The 27,141-nt window shown below is 30.1% G+C and overlaps 1 protein-coding gene across 3 annotated transcripts in view; it reads right to left on the minus strand.

Moving 5' to 3' along the window:
- Positions 1–27,141, minus strand: part of LOC121129190 (probable 4-coumarate--CoA ligase 1) — a 292,268-nt gene that overhangs the window by 28,185 nt on the left and 236,942 nt on the right. For all 3 annotated transcript variants that reach the window (XM_040724873.2, XM_071893293.1, XM_040724874.2), the window contains 2 exons: positions 19,092–19,218; positions 18,393–18,469 (listed from right to left, as the gene is read on the minus strand). In XM_040724873.2, the coding sequence (XP_040580807.1) occupies positions 18,393–18,469; positions 19,092–19,218 (204 nt within the window). The remainder of the gene's footprint in view (positions 1–18,392; positions 18,470–19,091; positions 19,219–27,141) is intronic.

Genomic DNA, 27,141 nt, shown 5'->3' on the forward strand with positions numbered 1-27,141 from the left:
GGGTGATAAAGAGGGAAGTAAAACATGATAGATGAGGGCTGGCAATAATAATGAAAAGCAGAGGCAAAGAGCTTATTAAGGTATACATAATTATCATTTTATTTGCGAAGAAATATGAAATTTTTAGCTATTTTGGGGGTTTATTTAGTTTTATTTATTTATTGTCAAATTTTATACAAGTAACTTTTTGTTGAAAATGGATTGTTAACTACTTCTGTTTACTTTTTTCATGAAATTTTGGTGAAAATGTGTTTTTGAACTAATATAAAGTTGAGAATTAAGTTACTAAGAACATATCATCAGTTATACTAAGGAAATTACCAATGAAATAAATTGTTTTGGGGAAAAATTGCGAGTCATATAATAACATTTTCAGAAGATATAATTTAGAATAAAAATTGACTAATTACTTTAAAAAAGAGCCAAAGTTTAAATTGCAAAACTCAATTAATTTAAAATATTTACATTTTCAAATTATTTTTTATTTTATTTGCTTTAAAATAATTAAAAATTGCTATAAAAAAATTTGTTGTAGATTTAAGAGTTTTTTTTCTAAATCAAAAGTCCGCTCAAATATTTAAATAGAGTTAAAATGCTTAATAAAGTCAAATCGAAAAATAGAAGAACCTAATGCAATAGGAAGAAAACAAATTACAAATTCGTGATCATTGAGAAAGGAAAAGAATGCACTCTTCTAGCAACTTTCTATGAGCTGTGATCGAGTATGTGGAATAATCATTTATTTATGTTCAATTCAATATCAATTAGATTATTTGAGATCTATGAGCACGCCCAATCTTGATTTATGAATCGTTTTCTGAATATACTACTTCGTAGTAATTTGTTTTATGTTCATTCGTTTGCCACATTGACGATTAAAGTTGGCTCAAAAAATTAAGATATAAAAAATTATCGAACCACCAAAAAGTTTTGGAACATGACTTTAATTGCGTTTTGAGAGGTATTGCTTAATTTTATGAAAAAATGGCAATAATAAAAAAGGACAGCTGATTATTTAACTTTTTAACGCATTAGTTACCATATCTTTAGGATAAATATATATAATCAAAAATGCAGGAAAAAAAGAAAGAAGTAGCTCGATTAGTCCACGCCGGATTTAGCTGTTCTTATATTGTAGAGACTCTTAATGTCTGCAGAATCACTGTGTGGAGGGTCAAGGTTAAGATCGAAAATAGTGAAGACATCATTGATCGTCATATAAAGGAAGGCCGATCAAATTAAATCCTGAAATGGCAAAAAAAGCTTTTTTGAAAAACCTGTAGATGATGATGACGGACTTGGCGAAGAAGCAGTCGATGAGCCGTTCCACAGTATCCAATGCCGTAAAAAAAGTAATGTCAAGGCTCTCCGACATTTTGATCGACCCTTTCTCAATCAACACAATTACAATTTGAACGGTGCAAAAACCTTTACAATGACCTGAGGTATCATGGAAACCGAATTTTGTTCTTCTCAGGCGAGAAGACATTTACAGTGGATCCCGTGTACAAGCAATAAGGAAAATGATAGAGTCGTAGGTTTTAGAGAAGTCATCTGCAACCTCTGTAAAGTGTCCACCACCAAACATCCGTCCTCAGTAATGATGCTCGGCATTGTTTTCTCTGAAGGTCAGCAAAATGAAGCTAATTTGGTTCCCCATTGGATAAAGATTGACTAGCAATGATTACTTGATTATTTTGCAAAGAAAAATGCTTCCCTAGGTTCTCAAGATCAAAAAGCAATCAAAGAAAAGTCGAATATTGCTTTTAAAAGGACGGGGCTCCTGCACATACGGTAAAAATTTTGCAGGATTAGATGGTCAAAAAATAAGTTCTAGCCGAAGGAATTCTGGCCACCTACAAAGCCTAAACGGAATCTTCTTGATTACAGAATCTGTTGGCGAATTGAATGCAAAGCCTGTAGACAACGTCACAGCTGTATTGAGACCCTAGAGCAATTGGTGGAGAAGAAGTGGCGATCAATGTCGAAGTACTACGTTGTGAACGTGTCCAAAGCGTTCAGGTGTCGCGTGGAGCGTCTGATTGAAATCGAAGGTACTGAAATTCAAAAATAATATTCTCTAATGAGTAATAAACAAGATCTAATTAAAATAAATCTTCTAGAATTTCATTAAAAGCCAATAAGTTAAATTAATTGTTCAACATCCAAGAACATTCAAGAGCAGTTGACATCGCTGAAGACGGAGTTTTTTTTTTTTTTTTTTACATTGGGACAGCAGTGGCCTCTCAATTCGTCTAAGCGACCTTCCTCCACTCTTTCAGATGACCTTCTCTACAGTAGACCGATGCATCTTCTTCTTCTTGGCGTACTCTGATATCTTCATCGTTGGGTTGACCATAAAGGCCTCCATGATGTATTCAGGCTTCACTTTAATGGGTATTCCACTCTTGGGGTTGTCCTAATCCGCCAAACGATTTCTGATCCGACGGACTGTGGCTTTGCCAACGTTTAAGGCCTTCATGATATCCGAAGTGATCCTCTCGGTGCAGATTAAATTGCCAATGTCTTCTTGCCTCCATCACGACATATGCATAACTTTTGTTTACAAGGCGAGCATCAATCGACAGCTTAGAATTTAAACTATTCAAGATTTAATCAACAATACCTATTCAAAACTATATTTTTAGAAGGTCTCATTACTTTTTTCTACACCCGGTATGCTCATCACGCATCAATAACTTAGTTTCATTAGTACTTTGTAGATAAGAATGAATGACTACAAATTACTTGCAATAATTAAAATATCCGGGTCTATTCGAGTCCAAATTTCAATTACCCTGTTTGTGGGAGGTTTCAAGCAAAAATACTCGAAATCAACTCCTTTAAAGTAGCATCATATGTATTTTAAAATTGATATCAAAAACTGTATATGGTTTTATAACATAAAAAAACATCCTCAAATCTCAATTTAACTTCTATATCCAGAGTATTATGCCAAAAAGTTAAGAAAGATCCCTTTTCTCCTCAACTAACTAAAGAAAAAGATAAATGACCAGTTAGTTTACTTTTGAGACTAAAATCGACCTCCCTAAACTGTCATTGACTCATGGAACGTCTATCTTTTAAATGTATGCCTTTTTATCATACATTTATATGTATGTATGTCAAATAATAGTTCAAACAAAGGTCTCCCATACTTAGAAGAGTGTAAATAATTTGTAAAATAATGTAAAAAGATCTGTTAAATGACTCGAAAAAAATTTATATTCTTTCACTCCTCAAGGAAAAGGAGTTTATAATATTAGAAGTTATGTTTATTGTGATGTGTAATCTACCTCACACTTCACAGATATACAATGTTTTATACTTGTAGTATACATAAGGAAGACCAGGGACGGTAGCAACAGTGAAATTTTTTCAAACTTCTAAAATAGATACAGTCATAAAATTAACCTCATATTTTTTAAATGGAATGCAGATATTTGTGGAAAATGTTATTAATTTGTATGAACTTTTTTTTAGATATATTGAATAAAAATAGTTTTTTTGAGGAAGGTTTTTTTGTAATTAGGCTGTGAGTTTTTCATTGTTTTTGCTCTAACTTATATCATTTGCATTATTGATTCCTATTCTTTTCGTTGATATAATCCTATAAAAATTAAAACTCCATAAGTAATGAGAAAATTTGAGATATTGTACAAAGGAGGCAGTTGCTGCAAACCTTTTTTATATTATTATTTTATGATGCATGTTTTTTTTTTACCAGGGCCTCAAAGGAGTTTTGAAAAAGTAAATTCCTCCCAATTATAAAATTTTAAGAGAAATTTTCAAATCAACATATTTTTATTTGTGCCATTTATCTAGAAAACTTTCGATTCAAAAAAAGTAATTTAACAATGTTCTACATTTTTTATCTAAAATGTCCCCCTCCATTCTGAATGATAGCCTCAATACGGGGACGAACAGAAACACACCTGGCCTCGATGAATTCCAAGAACAAGTTGTTTCACTGTTCCGTGATCACGGCCTTCAGGACCTCGACATTTGGATGAGAAGTCTTGTTCCTCTTGCCCTCCAAGACACACCAAACAGCAAATTCCAGGGGGTTCACGTAGGGTCTGGACTAAGGGCAGAAGTCTACAGTCCAGAAAGAAGCCATGTTCCCCTTGCAGAAATGCTGCATCTTCTTGGACGTTTGTGCCGGGGCACAGTCTTGGGTAAACCCATAGTTGTACCTGGGGAACGTGCTCTTCAGCTATCGCAAGAAATTATACCTGTGTTGACTTTCTTGTTGGCCTTAAAGAAGTTGGGAGACATCTTCCTGCAGTTAGAAGCAACAACGCCAAAGACCTGAGCTGGATGTTTGGTTCTAAAAGTTCCCTCGACTGGGGAGATACCAAACTCTCCTCTACTGTTTTCCTTGTTGCTTGTATATTTTTGATCGCACAAAAACAACAAAAAAACATTAAAATTGTTTATTTTTGTCAGTTCTATCGAATGCTGCCAAGCACAAAATTTTCAGACTTTAAAACTGAGGCTGGACGGCCTCGAAGAGGATTCTAATTTTTGAGTCCTCACTCTGTACATACAAAATTCATAACTCTAATTCGATATTTAATAATTTGTTGTAACCGTCTTTGGTTATGGAGACTGTTGCAAAAATTGACGAGCCTCGTTCAAATGCAACTTGTGGTATAAGCATTGATTGTTATAACCATTAAATAGATTCAAACAATGCCAGAAATATGTTTATAATTATTAGTAGAGCAAGAAATAAGTTTGGCCAACATCTGTAGATCTATGATCTGGATTGTTCTTACAAAATTTGATCGTATTTAAAATTCGGGCTAGACCAATTATGATGTTGATGACGTCATAAATGTTTCCAAATTGTGAAAATGGGCACAATAACGTCATATGAAGTTAAATGGGTTGCATAAAACAAATTTGTACAATTAATAAATCAGGAATGGGGAGAAAAATTGAGACAAAAAAAAGATCTCGAAATAAAGACTGAAAAAAATAAAACTATTGTGAGAAATCACTGGTTCAAATCTTAATCTTTTTGTCGAGTCTAAATTCAACCAGCTAGGAGTTATTGAGCTACAAACGAACGGTGTTGCAACTGTCTCCCCTACATATCACATAGTCACTTGTTAAGCCTATGTGAGTTATGTAGCTATGCCCGTATTATAAAAATTGTCATGACAAAAGAATTATTATTGTATTGATATTTTAGAGGATTGATTGATAGGACATGACGGCACAAAAAAAAAGTGTTGTTCATTATTAGGATTTTTCTTGTTATTATTGTTATTTTCTTTGTGAAAAAGTCAAGAAGAAAATGTCTACATATATTTTTTTGTTCTTCTTTTAACAATAGATTAAGATCATAACTCATATTTGAACTCCTTCAACAATCATTTAACCAAAAAAATCTGTTACACACCGGGTTTGGCAAAAAAATCTTAATACTTCGTTTTTGCTACATAAATAAAGGTTTTTATGAATGCGGTAAAATTGTTCCGGTCAAATACTAAAAATAAACAAAAAAACTAGATCTTCCTAAGTGTCTTAGAAGGCGGGAAAATGCAATCTGAACGTGACCAACGAATTTTGGTCCGTGCACTTATGGACGAAACCAACGAAGGAGAAGCTGTTACCATGGGTCCAGATCAACTACCCGGACATGAACGTGGTGTTCCAGCAGGATGGTACGCCTGTATACACTTCCAAAAAGGTCCAGAAGTGATTGGAGGACAACTTCCCTTTCTGGACAAAGAAAATACTTACCAAACGCCAACCAACCAACTCATTGGACTTGACTTTTTGGGTGCATGTTGAGTTCAAGGCCTACACCGTCCCTCACCCAAATAAATAACCTCAAGGACACCATCAACCAATACTGGGATGTCTGAGGACTACACCCACAATGGGTACAAGACCTTCCGTTGCTTCCTGGAATCCCTCATTGCTGCCAAAGGGGGGCTACATCAATGATTAAGGTAGGAAAGACATCATACTAGTCATTTTTATTTAATTGACATACCCTATTACAACTTTTTTCTGAAATGCATTTTTATAAACTTATAGATTGAAAGTGTAAAGATTTTTTTGCCGCACCCAGTATTTAAAAATAGTCGTGTCACGATACCCACTTTTTTGTACAACATGGGATATCAAAATTTGCTTTAACATTTCCATACTTTTTCAACTAAAAATATTAAACAAGTTTCAGTCTATAATTTGTAGATTTTTATCGATTCAAAGAAAACCAAAAAAGCTGAATGAAAGTTTTCATTTACTAATTTGTCATTCTATTTTCAACAATAAACGAATTTTAGGTTTGTACTATTTTAGATGGTCATTTTATCACTTATATTGTTTTAAATATCTCTACTTTAATCATCATTTTAAAAACTTTGTAGTTTGTTTTTAAATATGATTCTGTTGTTTTTACTTTGATGTGTGTTCAGGATCGATGCTATTCAGGATTTATGACATCTATAAAATACCATTCTTATTCTTGTTTTTATTTCTATATAATATTATTATTAGAAGAAGAAGAATTACAAGGGAGGGGGATCATCAGTGAGCCAAAATTGTGATAACTTGATTTTGCTTTAATTACCGATTAAAACACTTGGCATCGTTTTAAATGTGTCAAACTCCCCTGCAGGTTGTTTAGATATACAGTTATTTAGTTTTAATTAAAGTAATAAACTCAATTTTAAATTGAAAAGTCGATCTACATATGTATATTTGATTCATGAATACTTTTGTATTTAACCCGTAAAAAAGCTGCTTTTACATTAAATAATATAAACATAGGAATTCATTGAAAACTACATATATAAACGAAAAACGGTCATATCATTTTATTATTTCTTTGTATTTGCAAACTTTTATTCGAATATTCTTAGCAAAATTAGGTCTTGCAGCAGGAGAAGGGAGGACGCTGTTGTTGCGGTAAAGAAGAGTGATAATTTGTCCTTGGGGATATATTTTGTTAACAAAAATGAGCGTCTTTATAGAGTACTAAATGTGGCAATCAACATTTTTTGTTTATTTATAACAAAAGAAAATGAAAGCTCTATGCGACCAAAAATAGAGGAAACTGTTAGTTACAGATAATTTCAAATAAATAAACAAGTCTATATTTTGATGAGTGGTAACTTTTGAAATGCTTAAATTAGTGATTTTTTTTTTTGGTTCCCATAATACCACCTAATTCCACTTTAATTCAATTTTGTTCAAGGGTGGCTCGGTATTTACAGTAGTAAGGGGATATTGAGGCATTTAAAAATGTATACTGATATTAGAACTAGTTCATGCAGATCTATTACTTAATAAGAAATTGGCCACTGACGACGTCATCCTTCAAATTTCTGATCTCTTCCAAAACAAAAAATCATTTATATAAAAAATCATCAAATTTATGAATTATCCCCCAATTCAAACAAACATTCTGGAGACGCAATATTTTAATTTATATTTTTTTGTCGAAAAAAAGTAAGCTTACCTATATTAAAGAGCCCATTTTGCCGATAACCTTATTGCTGAAAGTTAGTTTGCCAAATGCTATTTTGAAAAACAGGCATAATCCCAGAAAAAAATAACAATGGCATTTTCAGTCTGATTTCTAATGATAAATCCAATATTTTCTCCTTCTTAATCATTATAGTATATCCGAACTTACTCACATCATATACCATTATATAGTGTTTTAAGATATATCCTGTCCTATTCTGACAAATCGTTTTATTTTCTCAAAAATTACATGTTTTTTTGTTTTTTTTTTCATAAAGGACAGTATTGTAGATAACATCATACGGCAAAAACGCATCTTAGTTAATGATATTTATTTCATGTTTTTTTTACGTTAGTATCCAAGAAGATGATGGATTTTAGTCATCCTGAATCTAAATAATTGATTGATACATCGACTTCTTTAAAACCTTTTTCTTTTAAATTTATTTTATTATTCAGTGTATGTCATGATTTGTGTTACAATGCTTCTAATAGCAGTTCGATCTATCTATTGAATATACTTATAATGAATTAAATCAATTATTAATTAATGGAAATTTTATGATGGGCCAACCGATGTGTCAATATCCTCAGCAACTTCTCTGATAGTAATGTTATATACAGTTTCAACATTTTCATCTTTTGTTGACCTATCTCGGCGTCCAGAGTGAGGCTCGTCATTGGCATCTCCTCGGCCATCTTGGAAGAGTTTGTACAACTTGCAAACAGTTTTACCGAAAGCCATTGTCAACATTTTAAGTGTTTTGTAGCACTTAATCTCATTTTTTAAACAAAATTTGATGCAAATTATCCATATCCATGTTGTTTAATAGCAAAAAATTGCCAAATTCGCAAAATACTTCTAACCATTATGCTTTTCACAAAGAAACAAACATATTATATAGCTCAGAGTGTAAATGTATTTTCGTAGCGAGTGTACTAACGTAAAAAAATCAAAAATCGAGGATACCAAATGTACAGTGCTCCCGAAATTTGAAAAGTCATATTACTTTTTGAATACACCTCTTATATGTTGCCACAAGGCAAACCATTCTATGAAAGAGTTATTGAATGTATATTTTGATTTAAAAATTAATTAAAAATCTCAAAAACATATCGTAGTTGACTCTAGAAATACTTATTAATTAATCTATTAATAACTATTCAGTTGTTAATTAAAATTGAACGAAATAAAATAAAAAATCCCCTTTTACATAAAATAAATAATAATTAAAAAAAAGATTATTGAATTGGGAATACATGGCCCAAAAGTTAAAAAATTTATAGACCTTGTCCTACAAAGTTCATGTATAATGTTTAGAGATTTAGACTACAAATTGTTATATCAGAAAATACAGATAAACGTAAAATTTATAGATACTTTTACCAAATGAAAAGTCAATAATTAAATACATCTAATAATGTTTAGCTTGATAAAGAAATAGAAGGGTTTGAGGAAAAATTATCACATTTGCCTATCAGTGGTAAAAGAATTGAGTGCTGCTGCAATGTATGTAGATGACAAATGGAAAAAGGTAATTGAGGAGCATTCTATTAAAAGCTTTCAGAGTGACAAGTAAGCTATTTAAAAAAACTAACTTGTCATTTATTTATTTTTGTTTCAAATGAAGCATAACTTACGTTCAAATTATGTGTTGTAGTCTCATAAATATAACACGATTTGATTTGAATTTTTCATGAAAAGTACTTTTAGCTATACATGCGTTCGAAAGCCATTTGTTGATTGTTTATGTAAATAAATGGATATTTATACAAATGCTGTTTTACTCTCCTTTAGTTAATTGTAATATCAATATAAAATTTGTATAAAAGACAGTATTTATTTGAAAATGAGACTTTCTTTCTCTGTGTCTACGGGCTTGAAAATACCTTCAAAATGCATTCATAAGTCAGGGGGGTTGGAGTAAATCTGACATTGTAAATTTAAACATTGAAACATAAAACATCCACTGGCACCACCGTTCGTTGTGGGGACATAACATATGTAATAAAAATTATAAGAATAAAAACCCTTGCTTCTTTTTGATAACAGAAAATGATAAATTATTGTTTTGATATAAAGGAAAGGACATACATTATGAATTATAGGCCTCTTGTACCGACCCAAATAAGATGCTTTGACAACAAAATTGTACTTTCTATATTCTGCTCACTAATTTGCAGTTTATCTGTTTTATGAAACATAACATATCCAAATTTAACCCTAGTTTAAATTATAATTGTTAAACAAAAATGAGGAACATCATATTATAATTGATTATTTTTGTATTTCCTAATAATCTTGAGCTCAAATAAATATATTAATTGCCAAATAATGTATTTAATTTCCTAGGAAGACTTAGTATGAAGTATAGTTTGAGAATCAAAGCCCCTAGACATAAGTATCGGAAATTACTAACAATGATGATCTGATTCCTTCTATTAAAATATGTGGATAGATTTCTATTAAGGATATAGGGTTTTCATGTTGCAAATCGATTATTTAAAGAAACAGCTGAGTAAGGGGAAATTTCACTTCTATACAAAACATTAATACATAATTGTATATTTGTCAATGGCGTTAGGAATTTCTATCTAAAAATTATTCACGGAGATATAAAGGAGATTTTATCAAATTTTGAGACTTTTATGTGGATCCATATTTTATCTACCTACAAAATTAGCATTTGAATGGAAAGAGGTCTTTCCATTCGGGGAAAAATGCAAACTTTGGGTCTTAATGGATTCATACTACTTATTTTAAATCTGTTATTTTAGTTCGTGAGCTCGATAGGGTGAATGGAAATTTAGGTAATCGCAAATATATTTGTCTCAAGTCGTGGAGGTATCATGGTATCAGGTTAATCTTCTGTATATTCATTTATTTTGAACCGGTTGATCTTTTTAAGTCATGTACACATTAATTCACTAAAAGGAACCACACTGAGTGCGAGGGGAAATTGATCGTTCAGTTAATTCAAGACGGAAAATCCCATTTAAAAAATAAAAGAAACAGAAAGTTAATATTGTCCTTCTGACTTCTGCTGTCATAATATATTTTCATTTAGTTGTCATAATATTTTAATAGATCAGCTATAAGCTGTCGTTGGAGGAAAGCAATTCACATAAATCTAAAAGAATCCATTGCTTTCAAAGCTACCCTATTTTTTACCCAATGAGTTACTCTTAGTGGTCCATTATTGAGACAAAGGAATTTACAAAGCCTTATATTTTTTTAGATCTTTGAAGCTTCCTTGATTAAGGCATAGAACCACATAAAAAACTTTCGTCTGACCGAAACTGTGAAGGCAGAGAGTAAATTTTTTTAAGGAAATTTCTATGTTACAGAAAAATTAATGAAAATTATATGTTCCTGGTTTAAATGTCGTTATTTCAAGAATAAACTTTTATTAACGTTTTCTTGTATTAACTGTATTTCTGTATAACCAGTGCACTGTCTCGTTTTTAGATAATATTTCTAACCTCTTACACAAAGACATTTTCTTCTAGGGACAATAAATAAACTGGATTTAGCAAAGTTTTTGGATTTCAGGATGAAAATGAGTCATTTTAAAAGTTTTTGTATCCTGCTTTTAGTAATGAGTTTTACTCCTTATAGTTTTCAATATTCAGCTTATCAGTTCATAAATTTAATCTTAATTAAACTGATGTTTGTCAAACTAAACAAAGGAACATAATGCTTAATAAAATAGATGAAAGTTGCATGATTAAAAAAAAGATATACAATATTTTTAACTAATTAAAAAAAAAAAAAAAAAAAAAAAGTATAATTTTGTTAGTAACAACATTATATTTAAGACGGTACAAGAGGTTTAAAAATGGCCAATTTTGAGGGAAATATAACATTTTTTCCAAACTAAAGTAGTCTACTACTGCAGTGAAAATGGCTGGATAGAAGTCACTTTTTGTCTTAGTAAGTTTTTTATTTCCTCAACATAAAAGGTCCATGCACCAGGGGAGAAAAGTATATATTTGAAAAAGGGACATATACATGTAGAAAGTAGGGTAGGATTTTGTTTGTTAAAGAGCTATTAAGTGAAAATTGATTTCTCTATATCATTGTTACAAAATCCAGTCAAACTATTGATTAAACTAATTTAACTTTTTCAGGTATTGTGAACAGAACCAATATCCATGAAACCTGCGTTTTATGACGTGAAAAATAAGATTTTTGTGTTCCGTTTCATTAGTACATAAAAAGAATTCAAAGTTTATATATTGTTTTACTTTATTACATATGATTTAGAGGGACGCTAAAGCAAAGATGAACAATTGGTAGACCTACTTTGTGTTAGTGGCACAGGGAAGAGGCTGAGGGGGTACTTTTTGAAGGCTCTTATGGAACATGAAAGTTTCCATAACTCTATATTTACTCAAACTTATGAACTTGACCTGTTCAATAATTCTGAATCAGCATCATTACAGAGGCTGGGAACTTGGTCTGGTTGACCGGCAGAACCTCATCGACCGCGTAGGAGAGGTAACGGTCATTCTTGACTAGTCTGTAGTCTAGTTTTTCTTGTCTTGTTGTTATACTGGGCGCGAATTAAATCGGTTATTATTTGCCTTTTGGCCTCCATCTCAATTGTAGCTCATTTGAACGATAATATTCACTGGATTATTGTGCTAAAAATTATTGAAACCTAGTTCTCAAATGAAGTCTCCCTGACACAATCAAATTGACGTTGCGGTTTGCTGTCGTACATTATGATTGGAACGAGGAACTGAACTATAAAATAGTTGGAACACTTAAAAGCCTGACTTTTTCTAATGGCTTAGAGAAAGAATAATATTTGTACATTATTTACCGTTTCCAAATATATTGTGAATAAATAGACAGATAATTATTTATAGGGCCCTTTTATAAAGTGTTTACACTATTTTTAAAGATGTACAACATACACACAATTTATAAATATATCTTTTTAATAGGCAATAGGCCTCTAAGTATATATTTTTTTCTATACTCAATATTTTATTTACATAACATAAATATCCAATATCGGATATGTAAATTAGTTGGAATTTTAAAGTTCTTTTTTATACAATGGGTCTTAAAATTTTTGTTAAAGAAAAAAAAAAGTATATTTAAACAAAAAAATATAGAGTAATAAAGATAATTGTGAAAATAAATAAAAAAATAATTTTATATGTTAAATAAGGACTGTTGAATGAATACTTTCAGAGGCTGAGGCATTTTATAACTTGAGTTTTAGTTTTTTTAAATATGAACATCAAAAAAGGACACAGTAACCTTGTTAATTAGGAAATGTTTGAGAGTAGAGCAACTTTTTTTTCAATAAAGTTTTATTAAATCAAATAAAAACAGCGGTGTGAGAAGGAAATGAATATAAATTCAACATAAAAAGACGAAATTAATCCGAGGTCGATTCTCAATTCTACTGAACATACACGGATAACTCCACAACTAATCCTCAACTCTTTATCTTTCATGAGCACAAAATCTAGTGATTACTTTTTACATAGGTGTTCTCTTTTAAAAATTAAATAAAAGCGACAACAAATTTTGAAGTCAAAACACTCATCAGATTGCCAACTAGAAATAATCTTGCACGTATTAAAGTTATACTTAGAAAACTCGTTGTAGTTTGCAACCCGAACAGAGTTTTGTATAATCTAAAAATTAAATTTTTGAGAAGTCAACATCGAAGTATAAGGTACGTGAGCTGATCATGAAAAATGAAAAATAATACTCATGATTGTTGGGGGAGTTTATGAGTTTGCCCTTGTAGGTCTTGAATTAGAATTGAACATCGTAGTCATTCCTACCAGTGCTAGGTCATTTCATTCCGAGTAAATTCATTCCCTGTAAAATGCATCCCCGGACATTTCATTCCCACTTTAAAGATGGATATTTAGTGACGTCATAGGTTTTTAATCCAGAGATGAACTTAAAATGGGTGAGTGTAAGTGATCCTGGAAAAGGGTGTTAGGGGTTCGAACAATCTTACTTATTACTTACGTAGATCTGAACTGTGAGAAGATAAATAGAGGTGATGAAATTATGTGAGGGAGTAGTGGCAATGAGAGAAGATCAGAGGGAAGAGTAATGACATCATTTCTAATCCATACACACCCTTTATCTTGCATATTCGTGGACCATCCATCACAAAGTATCAGTCATCTCCAGTGCCGACTGCACGGGCATCCATACATACATAAAAACTACTAACTGTTTTGACAGTATGACGTCATTATGGGAATGAAATGTCCGGGGATGAATTTTACAGGGAATGAAATTACTGGAAATGAAAGGACCTAGCACCGGTAGGAATGACTAGGAATGAATTTGCTGGCAATAAAATTAAGGGTCACGATTCCTACCCATATCTTCGCTATATACGGAGTTAGATTTGGGTTTCTTTTCTTGCCCTCAAAGGTGATTGCAGCTAATATAATATAACGTCATGAGAGCTAAGCAGCACTCCTCTCAAACATTATTTAAATCGCCAGTGACCACATTAATGATTAATTCCTTTCTTTTTAAGAATTTATTGCTGCTTACCAAAGAACATACATACATTATAAAAGAGTAAAGATGTGTAATCATTACAAAACTAATTCCTTAATATTTTACGCCATTTTTTGAATTTGACTGCATTTTCATTTTATAAACATTTTCTCTAAAAAATATCCTTAAGTTGGTTAAAAAAAAAAAAAAAAAGGAATACAGAAAAAAAAGCGTGTGCCATATATAAAGTAGTCAATGATTAAGTATTCATATAAGGTTAAAAAATGCAGTAAAGTTATTGATTAAACTAATTTAGTTTATTCTAATGACTTAGAGGTAAAAAAATGAATTACTTGTAGATAAGAAAACATTTCGAAAATATACTCACACAATTAAATAGTATAAAAATGAAAGCATTGTCAAAGAATGCATAGTAAGTTACTTTTTTTTATTTTTAAAGTCACTTATTGCAAACATACATACAAAACTTGTAATGTTTTTTTACTCTTAATTTTTTTTCACTAATATTTAAAACGTATTGTGATAATAGAACAAAAAAAATTATCACAAAATAATATTTTGTATATTTTACTGTCTATAATAAATTGAAAAATTAACATATGTTATATAAAGTCCGTCACAGCTTACATAAAAAGTTGTTGTCTTTCTAAATATTAAGGATTCAAATCACATTTTTGTATATAACATACATATATTTGTTTGAATATTTTGTATAGTACTATGTTTCACAATTATTGAAATTGTGCCTAAACAAAATAATATTAGGAAAAGAAACTGTCAAGAGGGTAAAAGAATATTCTAAAAACTTTCTGTATTTCAAAAAAATATATACAAACTGATTTTTTTTCACTGTCAAAACAAAACGTAAATATTTTTCACATCGCGATGAATATTGCATATTTTTTCAAAACAGATTTAATTGTAAGTTAAGCAGATTACATCATTTATTTCAAGTGCTATATTATTGGTTATTTTAATGTATGTAGAGATCGACAATACTAAGTAGTAATAACTTCAAATCGTTTTTCGATAAATTAAAACGGTCTTAAAATGACAGTACTTGATGATATTGATATTACCCTTGGTTATACACTCTGTAAAAACCTTGAAAAGCAAGTTGTTTGGCTATTTAATTGCTTATCAAATAAAATATATCCTTTTCTTTCATTATTATCCAATTGGGGGAAAAGGAGAGTGTCCTTGTTGTGATTCGTGCCTGACAAGACAATATTAAGATTGCCAACTTCTTATACATTGACATTCCCTTTATCTGGAGATTCAGAAAGAATTAGAAGAGTCGGTGGTTGATTATGACTCTTTTTCATGCCAAGCTACAAAGAAAACAGACCTGTTTGTCTTATATATATTTTTTTACTTTGTTGGATCCAGTGTTTGACCTCCAAGCTCACCGGACCTCAACCCTATTGACTTCTTTGTTTAGGACATACCTGAGAAACACAAATCCTCCTGCAAAACAACATCTGAATTAATGTCCAGGATCCAGGAATAATTCTGGAATCTGCCAAAGTTTTGGGCAACCTTCGTCATCTACCAACGAATTGAACATCGAAGCAGCGAAGGATATTATATTGAAAAATCTAATTGGGCGTACTAAGGCGTTGCGTGAGAATCTCCGTCAAAAACGGCCAGAATTATAGAAGTATAACTTTATGGATTATACAAAATTGTGAGCGAATTCAAAGCCAAACATGGAATAAATACCATCTATCCACCACAATATCACCGGATTTAGCTCTGTGTGACTTTTTTTTGTTCCCAAAACTTGAATTGCCACTTTGTGGAACCCGTTTTGAGTCTATTGAATCTATAAAACAAAATTCGTGTAAGGGGCTAAAAGGCTCTGCCAAAAAGTACCTACAAAAATGTTTTGAGGACTGGAAATAACGTTGGTGATAAAATAAATTTTAATGATTAATTGTGAAATAAGTGTTTTATTTAACAATTCCCAGTACTTTTTATCAAGGGGATTATGCGTCTGAACATTACCCCCTACTCCTCTCTCTCTTTCCCAGTGAACCATTTTATTACATATTTAATTCTCATTGACCCATTTCAAGAATCATCTTATAAAAAGGAAGGAAGTAGTAATTAAATGTCACATTTCCTTTTTTTTTTTGGAGGGGGGAGGGGTGATTTAATCTATCATTTAAGATGATCTTTACATCAAATATAAAGTACCTACACAGACTAATGTGTTTAGAAAAGCATAAAACAAGTTATTTTTTATTTCCCCTGCAAATAAAGTCGGGATCTCTACTGTTTAATCTACTACTTACTCTTTATTAGCTACAATTTTCAATTAGCCATATCAGGCCTTCAATGATTAATCTAATATATTATACCAATTTTGTCTGTATGTTTGTCTGTGGATGTCTCATTTTTGGGTATGCGCTGAATAACTTAAAACTTCCTGACTACTTGATTTAGAACATAACAATCCAGCAACGAGGGTTTGTAAGGAACAATAATAGAGATTAAGTCCACTATGACTGTCACTCTATCACATCAGTTCCTAATTATCCTTTTAACGACATTATACTCTTTTCCAAAAACTTTTGCGTATTTTGTGCGATTGAAATTCTAAAATAGACAAAGCGTTAATGGGTTAAGCGGTCGGAAGCACTCCTCGATATAGCCAAAAATTCAGGAAGCAAGTTCAAATGGTGATGATTTTTCTAAAAGAAGTCTTGTGACCTGGAAGCCACCAAAATCGTCCAAAGTCCTGCTTTTTTGAGGAGAATAAACTAATTTTTGTTTAGAAGAATCCCGACCGATTGATGAATGCGATTGCTGACACAATCGACGTAATGCCCTGTTCAACTGTCCCCAGCTATGCACATTGTAAGTAATAGCTTCTTCTGAAGTAATAAATTTTTCTGTCAAACTCAGAAGCATAACTAGAGGAACAATAGATGGTTGGCAAAAAGTCCTTATAACGTCCATAGAATCATATAGTTATGGTTCCACAGTCTTCCCCTTCATACACAGCATCACCAAAGTTATGCATAGAAATGCATGTCGTAATATTATCTCTTGAAAAAAGGATTTCCCCTCAGGAGGGAGCTATTGTATACAAGCTTTAATTGATTTGATATTCGATCATAATGTCAATGTAAATTAATAAGGGAATTGTTTATCATGATAATTTCCTCACATAAATCCTTTAGTATCTATATGTACATATTTAAGTTAAGAGGGTCTACTAAAGAATTTTTATAGATTTGACGTTTAACATAATCTTCGTTAGAACTCACACGGGAATAATTAATTGTCATTTGACTTTATTATGTTAACTATTTTTTAAAATGTGTCTTTCTTCTATAAGTCCACATTTTATCGTCAATACTTTTCAGTACGCTCCTGAAATATTATGTTTCATTATATTCAATTTATTATTTATCTTGCTAATGCCTTTTTTAGGATTTATTTGCATAGCTATCTATATATAGCTAGTTATAATCAAAATTTTGTGTATTTAATAAACTATTGTACAAAAGTCGTCCCTTAATGTTTTCTTTGATTTTTTTTTTTATTTCAAATTGGAAACTAAGACATGAAACTGTAGCTACAAAATTAAGCTATTATTTTATATAATATCCCCAACCTCATCGATGATAAGTATTACTTTGATTCACAAAGTTTGCATAAGGTAATGATTATTTCATTTAAATACTTATCAAAAATAAAAATTGTATGTTTTTACTATAAATAAGTTTATTTTTTACACATTTAACTTATTATGTGATAGAAAGGATGTTCCCTAACTGAGGTTAAATAATGACAACCCATTTTTTTTTTTTTCATATTTATCAAAAAATGTTACTAGTTAATAATAGTTTGAAAAAGTAATATTTATTTTTATTTAAAATTAAAATATATCTATTCATTGTGTCACAAAATGTAGGAGAAAAAAAGATAAAATTACAAGAGTTTTTATCATTTTGTATAACAACAACATGGAACATTATGAATAGTAGTTAACTGATGTTTGAAATACTTTTAAAGTTCAAAAAACCAACTTTGTTTAAAAATACATTTATAAAGGTAGGAGAACAAAGGGAAAGAAAGCGAAAAAGACAGGCGATAAAATCCAAGTATTCAAATGTACATATTATCTTATTCAGTATATGTATCAATATGAACAAGCATTAGGATACAAATTTTATCCCCTCAAAACGCGTATTTAGGATGATATTTACATACACTATGAAACGATAATCATTTTATGCTGAGATTAGATAATAAAGGGAGCACCGTTTATTTAAAAAAAAATGTTTGTATACAATAACTGGTTAATGATAAATGAAAACGCTCTATATATTAGATACATAGAGTGTGAATTGTTCATATAAATTGGTTAAATTACCTTTTCTCTAGTGGATGCATTCCTCTTGACCCGGGAAACTCCACATGCCTCAGCCAATTCTTCATTTAATGTAGGAGCTACGCAAATAAAGAATAAGTTAGTCAGTCATCTACACATAAATGGATATCATCAAAGAAACAAAAGATACTATGATAAAAAAAGCGAAAAAAAACTATCAACTTAAATACTGAAAGGTGGCTTTGTGAAAATTGTCTAAATCCACGTTAGTGTAAATTAAAAAGAAAAGTAATTGATGTACGTAATCAATAAAAGCTATATTGATCCTTGTTCGCTGACTAATGATAGATGTGTCTTAGGACTACATTCCTAAACCCCCACCCCTTTAGAATCTTTTTTTTTTTTTTTGAATAATCGGTCCAATCCTTTTCACCAAATACAATTCTTAGGTTTGCTTACCTATGGATTTAGACCATTTTCAAATCCCTAATGATAATATTGTCTACATTCCTGTGCGTGTAAAACCACGCCCGAGGGAATGGAAAAGAAAAAATTTGTAACTCTGAGAGACAATATATTTGCCGACAGATCTTACTTTAAAGACTATATTGCTCCTTGTTTGCAAATATGTTTAATTTATTTAAATAAGGAGAAAATATTAAAATGAGAACTTTTTTATGCATTATTAGTTTAACCGGCATGTCGCCTCTTTCCTTAGAGTCTCTTTAAAAAAACAATTACCTAGAAACGATCCATTTGGCTGTTTTTCCAACTCTAGCACCATTTTTTTATTAATTTTTGGGGATACAGCAACAGCTGCAGCCAAGTTTGTTTCCACATTGTCAGTAGCCAATGAAGTTACACCCTCCTAAAAATAAAGAAATAAATACTTTGAATAATTGAAAATTAAATATACATATATCACTCATTGTATAATTTTTTGCTTGTCGTCACATCATTTAATTTAAATAATACCAGGATTGGTTGACCAACACATATACCCAAAACTAATTACATTGTCTTAAATTGAACTAATGCATATTTTTAAGCAATTAATTTTCATAAAAGTTTTTTATTATACAATTTCATTGTTTGATATTGATTTATCGGAAATCTTCATATATTTTTTCATGATTATTAAAGTTGAAAACTTTTAATGATAGTAATTACAAATCTAGAACGCGGTAATTAAATAATTTTTGAAGATCTATATCAATTGTTGGACAAACTAGTTATTAGTGTATTGGTTTTATCGATTTTTTTGATTAATAGTTTATTACTTAAGACCATTTTTTTTATATTAGTAATTTATTTATGGCTATATATTTAATCTTTGATCATTGAATGTGTATTAAGAAAATATTTTAGATATATTTTTTTAATATAAAATACTTTTTGGAACAACATTCTATGCCTAAATGGCAATGTATTATTTTTAATAAAACATTCCGTATCATTGTCGATATATATTTTGTTTGTATCATTTAATATTATTACTTTAAAAAAATTCAATATTAGTGCAAAAAAGCTTTATCTCTTTGCAGTTTTTAGGTGTTAATCTATATTAATAAAGCTAAGTTTTTATGTCTGGATGTTTGCCAATACCTAATTTTTGAGTTGTAAAAATTTATCTCGGGAGTATTATTGTAGCAACGAGATCGTGTAGCTAAACCTTAGCGTGTCATAAATGTAAATAAAGTTGATGCTTAAGTATGATAAAAAAAAAATATTCATATCTAAAATAATAATCAATAACTTCTATCAGATATTTTGTAAGTAAATAAAATAATTTTGTGAGAAAAATATATACCATATAAAAATACTAGTTTATTTGAAGGTATGAACGTTACATAAGATTCCTAGTACATATTTATTGCTATTGTTGCTAATATTTTTAAAGAGGAGAAACGGTTTTTAATTGATGTTCAATTGTATTAAGTCCTTAACAACCTTAACAATAATTTAGAATTGATAAATTAATTAAATAAGATGAATTTTTAACTATCTACACACTTACAAATACTAACATCAATGTATCTAAAATTATTGTTTCGAGAATAAAAATATGACGTTAGGCAGTTTCTACGGTCAAGGTTATGTATCATTTTGTATTTTGTTTTGTAAAGTTTGTTCTTGAATATTGAGGTACAAAATTTATTTTTTATTATACCAAGTTTCATATAAAAATGCTTCGCATAATATAAATAAGAATTTTTGTATACTTTTTTAATCATTTGTTTTCTAATTGAATGTACTGCCTTTTGTACTACAATTTCAATTTTACCCTATAACACCATAAGTATCATTTGTAAAATGAGTTTTGGAAGTCTCAATTCTCATAGGTGCAATAGTAAAGTTATATATATATAATCAAAGATCCATGTAAAAGTAAAAAATGCACATTTAATACTTACCACTTTTGAATTTTGGTCATTTTTTTATGTGAAAAATCATTAGTTTTTATAAATATCAGAATTAAACGTCAGTCAATTACTTTGTATGAAAATAAATATTATCAATTTCTCACCCAAACCTCCAAAATTTTAAATTTCTAACGGAAAACTAAAAAGTCTTCCATTTTGACCTTATAACAAACTTTTTGTTATTATAAACGGACAGAATAGTTATTTCAAATAGTCAGAAAACTTCATAAATGAAGACTTGGGCTCAAGACTGCGTATTCCACTTGGACTCAAGTCCATATTTTAAAGCTTGTGACTTGAACACACAATGAATGACTGGTAAGTTGTTTCAATTTTTAAACTGGATATAACTAGTATTTAAAGTATAGTTTATTTTCTAAGAACTTGTATTAGACACAATGAAAATATTCAAGAAATTGGACTTGTTCGAAAAGATTTGTGTCTTAATTTTGTCTTACAATACTTTTTTTCACATTCAAAAAAATTGACCAGTCATTAATTGAGTGGTCTAATCGGTAAATTGTATAAATAATCAATTTCTAAATTCGTATGCATTTAGATATTGTCATTGTAATAGATCTAATTATTTCATTTTAGAATAGTTTAATCAAAAATTGTATGTAATAAAAATTAAAGATCATTGGTGAAAGATTAAAGAACTGTAGGGAACTCCAATTTACGACTTCTAATATGTTTTTTTTTTTCTCATATGGAAATATTTGGAAAATGTAGATAACACAAGTGAACAATATTTGACTTTTTCAATTATCTTTTAAATTTCATAATTAATTATAGTAGTACTTGACATGTTGATCAAGAATCTGTAATTAACTTTTTTCTGTCAAATCTGTATATCAATAATTTTTTATTTCAACTTTTTAAATATTTTTATCCTTATTGTAGGTTTGAGCCCACTTCTAAGAAAGAAAAAAACCCAATAATCGACAAAAAAAATATAATTTAATTTTTTTTTAAATTTAATGCTAATTTGGAATATGTGTTTATATTTGATTTACATTTTTTTGAGCAGAAATTTATAGAGATGAACAGCTGCAATTTTGTTCGCTTTTTCCTCAATAAAATTGAAAAAAAAGAAGTTGTAGCTAAGATAACCAAATACACTTATGTAAGTGAAACCACAATTATTCACACTTCAAATAAATTCAATTGATAAATAGAGACGTTATTTCTTTCCAAACAAAACCCTTAAAATATGGTTGCTTTAAGCCTTTAAATTTGTATCTTCGCAGGATTGGATGATTGCATATAAAATAAAGGCATATATTTGAAAAATATAATTTCCGTCATCATTAAGTTGACTCAAATGTGGATTATTGATCTTTGTCGGACGCAAAAGTTGCCTTAAACTGATAAGAGGATGAAACATACTATAAATATCCCAATTTAATATTTTTGGAGATAATAAAACTATAGCCATATACAAATCTTTAAAAATATTAAGGACATGGTGTGTAGAATAAGTCAATTCCTAAAGTAAAAAGCAGAGCTTTTTCCTGTAACTGTTTTTCAAGGAAGGCAGTGAATGAGATATGGAACTGTGACCTTTGGTTGAGGAAAAATAAACCATCAAATGTGTTTTCTCTGAATGTATCAAAATTGAAAAAGTCATGGTCCTGACGTCGAGGGTTTGGATGTATTGGAATTAGAAGAGAATTCATGGACGCTCCTTTTAGGCCCGCACGAGACGAGAATATAAGAAACAATCGGGGAAAATCGGCTCTGGAGTTTTATAAAACTGATACTTAGGAACAAATGAATGGTATAAAGGTGGTGAAATATCATTTAATCACATTCATCATGCCCAATAAATGAAAAATATTAAGTTATGGAGTTTACTCTATAATACTTTCCAGAGAAAGTCCATGAAATATGGATGTGGAAAGTAAACTTTTTAAGAAAACTCAACATCATCCCATTGAAAAAGTGGAAAGACCTCTTATATTTAAATTTTATTTGTTTGTATTTTTATGATAGTGTCTTTTATCGATTTAAATATGCAATTGTGAATTTAAAATAGGGAGATATGAAAATCGGAAATTCTAGAAAACCAGATTTTATAGAAAAAAACGTATTACAGATTCGTGATCAACCAGTGCAGTACTGATGTAATTAAATTTGAAATTTAAAAGATTTATGTTGTTCACTTGTGTAATAATCCATAGATGTGAATATTCGATAAATTAATAAACTCAGAACTCAATGTCTGTTTTCAAACGAAACATTCACTATAGAACAAACATTTATGTATAAAAGTAACAAAAACCAATCCAACCCGTGAAAATAAAATGATATACAAAGTCATAAATAACGGCTTCTTCTGATATTTTTTTTTTTTTTGAATGTGTACATGTAAATCAACTTCTCGTTGTTTGAATAGAATTTTGAAAAAAAAAAAAAAAAAAATTGATTTCAATTTCTATGACATTTTTCACCTATTTTTTATCTCTCCTTCCTTTCTTTAAATATGTTAGAGACTGTATTTTGAAATGCTTTCAGAGTGTGTAATAATATCGTTTGGATATGAATGAGAAGGGGGACAATGAAATGAGGGTTAAATCCTCCTTTCCTCCATAAAAGCATAATCGCCATCTATAAAGATTTTTTTTTTATCCAGATCTGACCATATTCCCCCCTCTTTGTATACATGGAATCGAATAACAGGGGAGTTTTATTATTATTTTTGTTTGAAAGTAGAGCACACCTCGTTAGTGAGGGAATGTGAACCCCTTCAAGTTTATAATATATATATTAGGGTGACCCATTTGTTACTTTTACTTATATTACCAGGGGCATCTGCAAGGGGTGGGCTGCAGTGGCTGTAGCCCCTCCTAATTAAGAAATTTTAACTTTTTACTAGAATTTTTTTTCGTTGTTAGGGCTAATTATGGAGCTGTCGGGAAAAATATATATTCTGTGGATTTTTGAATTTTTTTTTCCAAAAAAATTAATTTTCATATCTTTTCCCCAAAAATTAAATTTTTGTAAATAACTGTGGATTTTTGTGTTTAAAAAAAAATTAATATTTGAAACTTAATTTTTGCGTTTAAAGAAAAAATTAATATTTGAAACTAAATTTTTGCAATTATAATTCAAAAAATTTATTTTATAAATTTGTTTACCATTTAAATTTAAGTTTTGTGAATAGAAATTAATTTTTTGAAAAAATTTTCAAAAAAATATAATATTTAGATTTAAATTTTTGAAAATTTTTTCCAAGAACTTTAATATTTGAAATTTAATTTTGAAATTAAATTTAAAAAAAAACAACAAGAACACCGAAATACAAAAAAAAATCATAATCTTGTAAACGCCCCTCAATTTTATTCCCTTCATTTTAAAACTTAGCTTTATAAAATGTTTCTTACTTTAATTAATATTAAAAGGTAGCCCTCGCTTGTTAATGTCTCGTTCTATATCGAAAAATTGGCTGAAAAAATTCGGAATCTCTAATTTTATCTAAAGCTACAATACAAAATTTGTTCACAAGCATAAATAAAATTTTATGCCAAAACTATCCTTGTCTGGTTTAGCCGATTTAGAAGTTTCAATATTCAATCAGTTTATTAGATGATTAAATATTTACAAAGTAATTTATCTACAAAACATGACATTATTTTAAAGCAGCTTTTTCTTCTTGAAAGTGATCAAATTTTAAATTTTCTACTTTTCATTTGAGTAAAAATATTAAACGTTAGCAAATGTTTGAAAATTTATCAGTTTATTCAAAAATTTAAGAGGCAAGTGACAACACCTCTGATTGTCGCTCAAATTTTACAAACTGATTGAAAGGTTGAGATAATGAAATTAGGAAAATTGAGAGCCAACCTAATTTATTTAGGTATATAATGTGTGGTAAATAGCTGTAATTATAAAAATATTGTATTTCATTTCTTTCTTAAGAACTAATTTTTTTCAAATGACCAATTATATTCGTTTATCGGAGATTGTAATAAAAAGTTTCTGAAAAGCAACATACCCTTGGTATAACAACGAAATCATTTTGACCAATGTACATTCAATTGACATAAAATGGTAATTTTTAATATTTATTTAAAAAATAAAAATTGATCAGCAGATACAATCATGAAGAATAAATACATCTCAGTCAATGCAGCCCCCTTAGGCCTCGATAAAGGCCTCATTTCGGATCTTGAACCGCGAGCAGGCCTTGGAAACTTGAATCTGATCTATGTAAATTCATGATTTCCAGGACGATGTAGTAGATCATGGAATTTTGAAAATGTAAGGGTATCTTTTGACCATTGACTCAATGTAGTTACAGACAAAATAATCAATCAGATTATTTTTGGGGAGCAAGGAGGTCAAATGTCATTGGACACCCAGTCGTAGTAGTACTCATGGAGTCCATCCTGAGTCCATTTGGAGATTTAACAGCAACCCAACTATGTAACCCTTCCCTTGTGAATCTGTTTTTAAAAGTCCATTATTTCAATATATCTTGCAATTGTTTTGTTTAAACTTGCAAGAAGAGGAGTACTTTTTGTTCTACACGCATAAATAATCGTGAGAGTCTTTGCAACTATTGCTTCGACTTTAAAATCATTCTCTCTTCTTATTGTAAGAGATGTAAGCCAGTCTGATACCTTTAAAGTTATGTTAAACCTATATATTCTCCAACATCAATATTAGAGGTGTCACTCGATCACAGAAATAGAATATGCAGGTGTAATGAAGATTCTACCGCTTATTTACAGAAAAAACATCCAACATCCCTTTTATTTGATTTTACCAGCCTGTACCGAAACCACTTCTGTAAGCATGTGGTTAAGGGGTTTGAGTGTATTATTCTTGGATCGATTGATTCTTCTTCCATATTAAGTTTCTTCCAGCGTATTGCCACCAACAAGCTTAGTTTTTTTTTTTCGATTTTTTTTCCCCTTTCCACTGAACCTATCCCTGTAAAGGAGGCGATTGGCGGGCTTTGTTGTAGGAAGTTAGCAGCACGAGCCATGGAAGTGATCCCTGGATGAAGAATCCATTTTGTAATATTTACTGAAAATCTTTTCAGCTCGCCTGTTGAAGTTAGGGCATGTTCTTTATAGTACCGATCGACAGTTTTAAGGCCTGGGTTAAGAGTGGTTCATCAGAACATAAAGCAATGAGAGCACCAACGACTGAACTTTCCCAAGAAACTGCCCTTTTATTCCAATAATTACCCCAGGTCTTTATTATTTTAAAAACTTCGTTTGGTTCCAAAAATATTCTGTCTTAAAATTCATATCCAGTAGTTCTTTCCAACGCATATTTGATTCTTTTTGCCCAAACATCTTCGCTTTTCGTGAACATTTTACCAAAATACTTTTGAGTCGACTGAACCCAGTCCCCAGCTATTGAGTGAGGTAATAAGGCGGTCGTTGGTCTTGTTGATGTCCTTTGTCACTGTCCCCACAATTTTTCCGTAATTCTTTTTAATGGCATATTCTTGGGATATTGACGAGACCACAAATCCAAGGAAAGTACTTGAGGATGCCTACCAAATGATTGGAAATGACGTTTCATGCTTGCTTTTTAGAGAGGTGACTAATTCTGTTTTAGTTATGCTTAATTTCAATTCTGATGTTCCTTCAAATTCACCAAATTGATCTATATCATTTATAAACGAGATTTGTATATTACTTTGTGATCTTGTCGTAAAATTGTGAGATCATCTGCATATAAATGCCTTAAATGATTTACCATTAATTTTTAGGTATTTCACAAGATGGTTTAAATCTATTCTGCAGTAGAGATTGTTAATAGCAATCATAAACAATACCCTTGTTTGCATCACCTTTCTTTTAAAAACTTTTCAAGTCTTGAGAAAGAGTCTCTAACGACAGAAAATATCATACTGATGAATGTAGGGAAAAGTACCCTTATTATGAATTCATAAATAATCGGATCAAAGCCTTTTTTCGAAATCTATAAGCAAGGTAGCAAAGTTTGTTCCGTTTGACTTGGCTAAAATGTAATAGGCTTGAAATCTTTTTTAATTGACTCCATATCGTTGTTTTGGCTACTAGGGGATATGTTTAAGTGTTTACCACAGAAAAACATTCCACAATTTTTTCATCATATATGCCGTAAAAATCCAAAAATCTTAAGTGCAAGATCTCGTTGTTACAACTTGTACTAATTTAGAAGCATTGTTTACACAACTATATTTGTTTATTTAAAATATGCAATGTATATTTGCATATTTAACAACATAAATGTTTGAAATGTTATTTGTATTTCTAGCTCCTTTCAAAAATAAAAATTGTTAAATTTAATTTAATTTATTCTAAATAATGTAATTTTCTTCACATATTATGCTCTAAATTGTCTCGTGGCGAAATGTCTTTAAA

This window comes from Lepeophtheirus salmonis, chromosome 14 (genome assembly GCF_016086655.4).
Source record: "Lepeophtheirus salmonis chromosome 14, UVic_Lsal_1.4, whole genome shotgun sequence".
NCBI classification, from domain to species: Eukaryota; Metazoa; Arthropoda; class Copepoda; order Siphonostomatoida; family Caligidae; genus Lepeophtheirus; species Lepeophtheirus salmonis.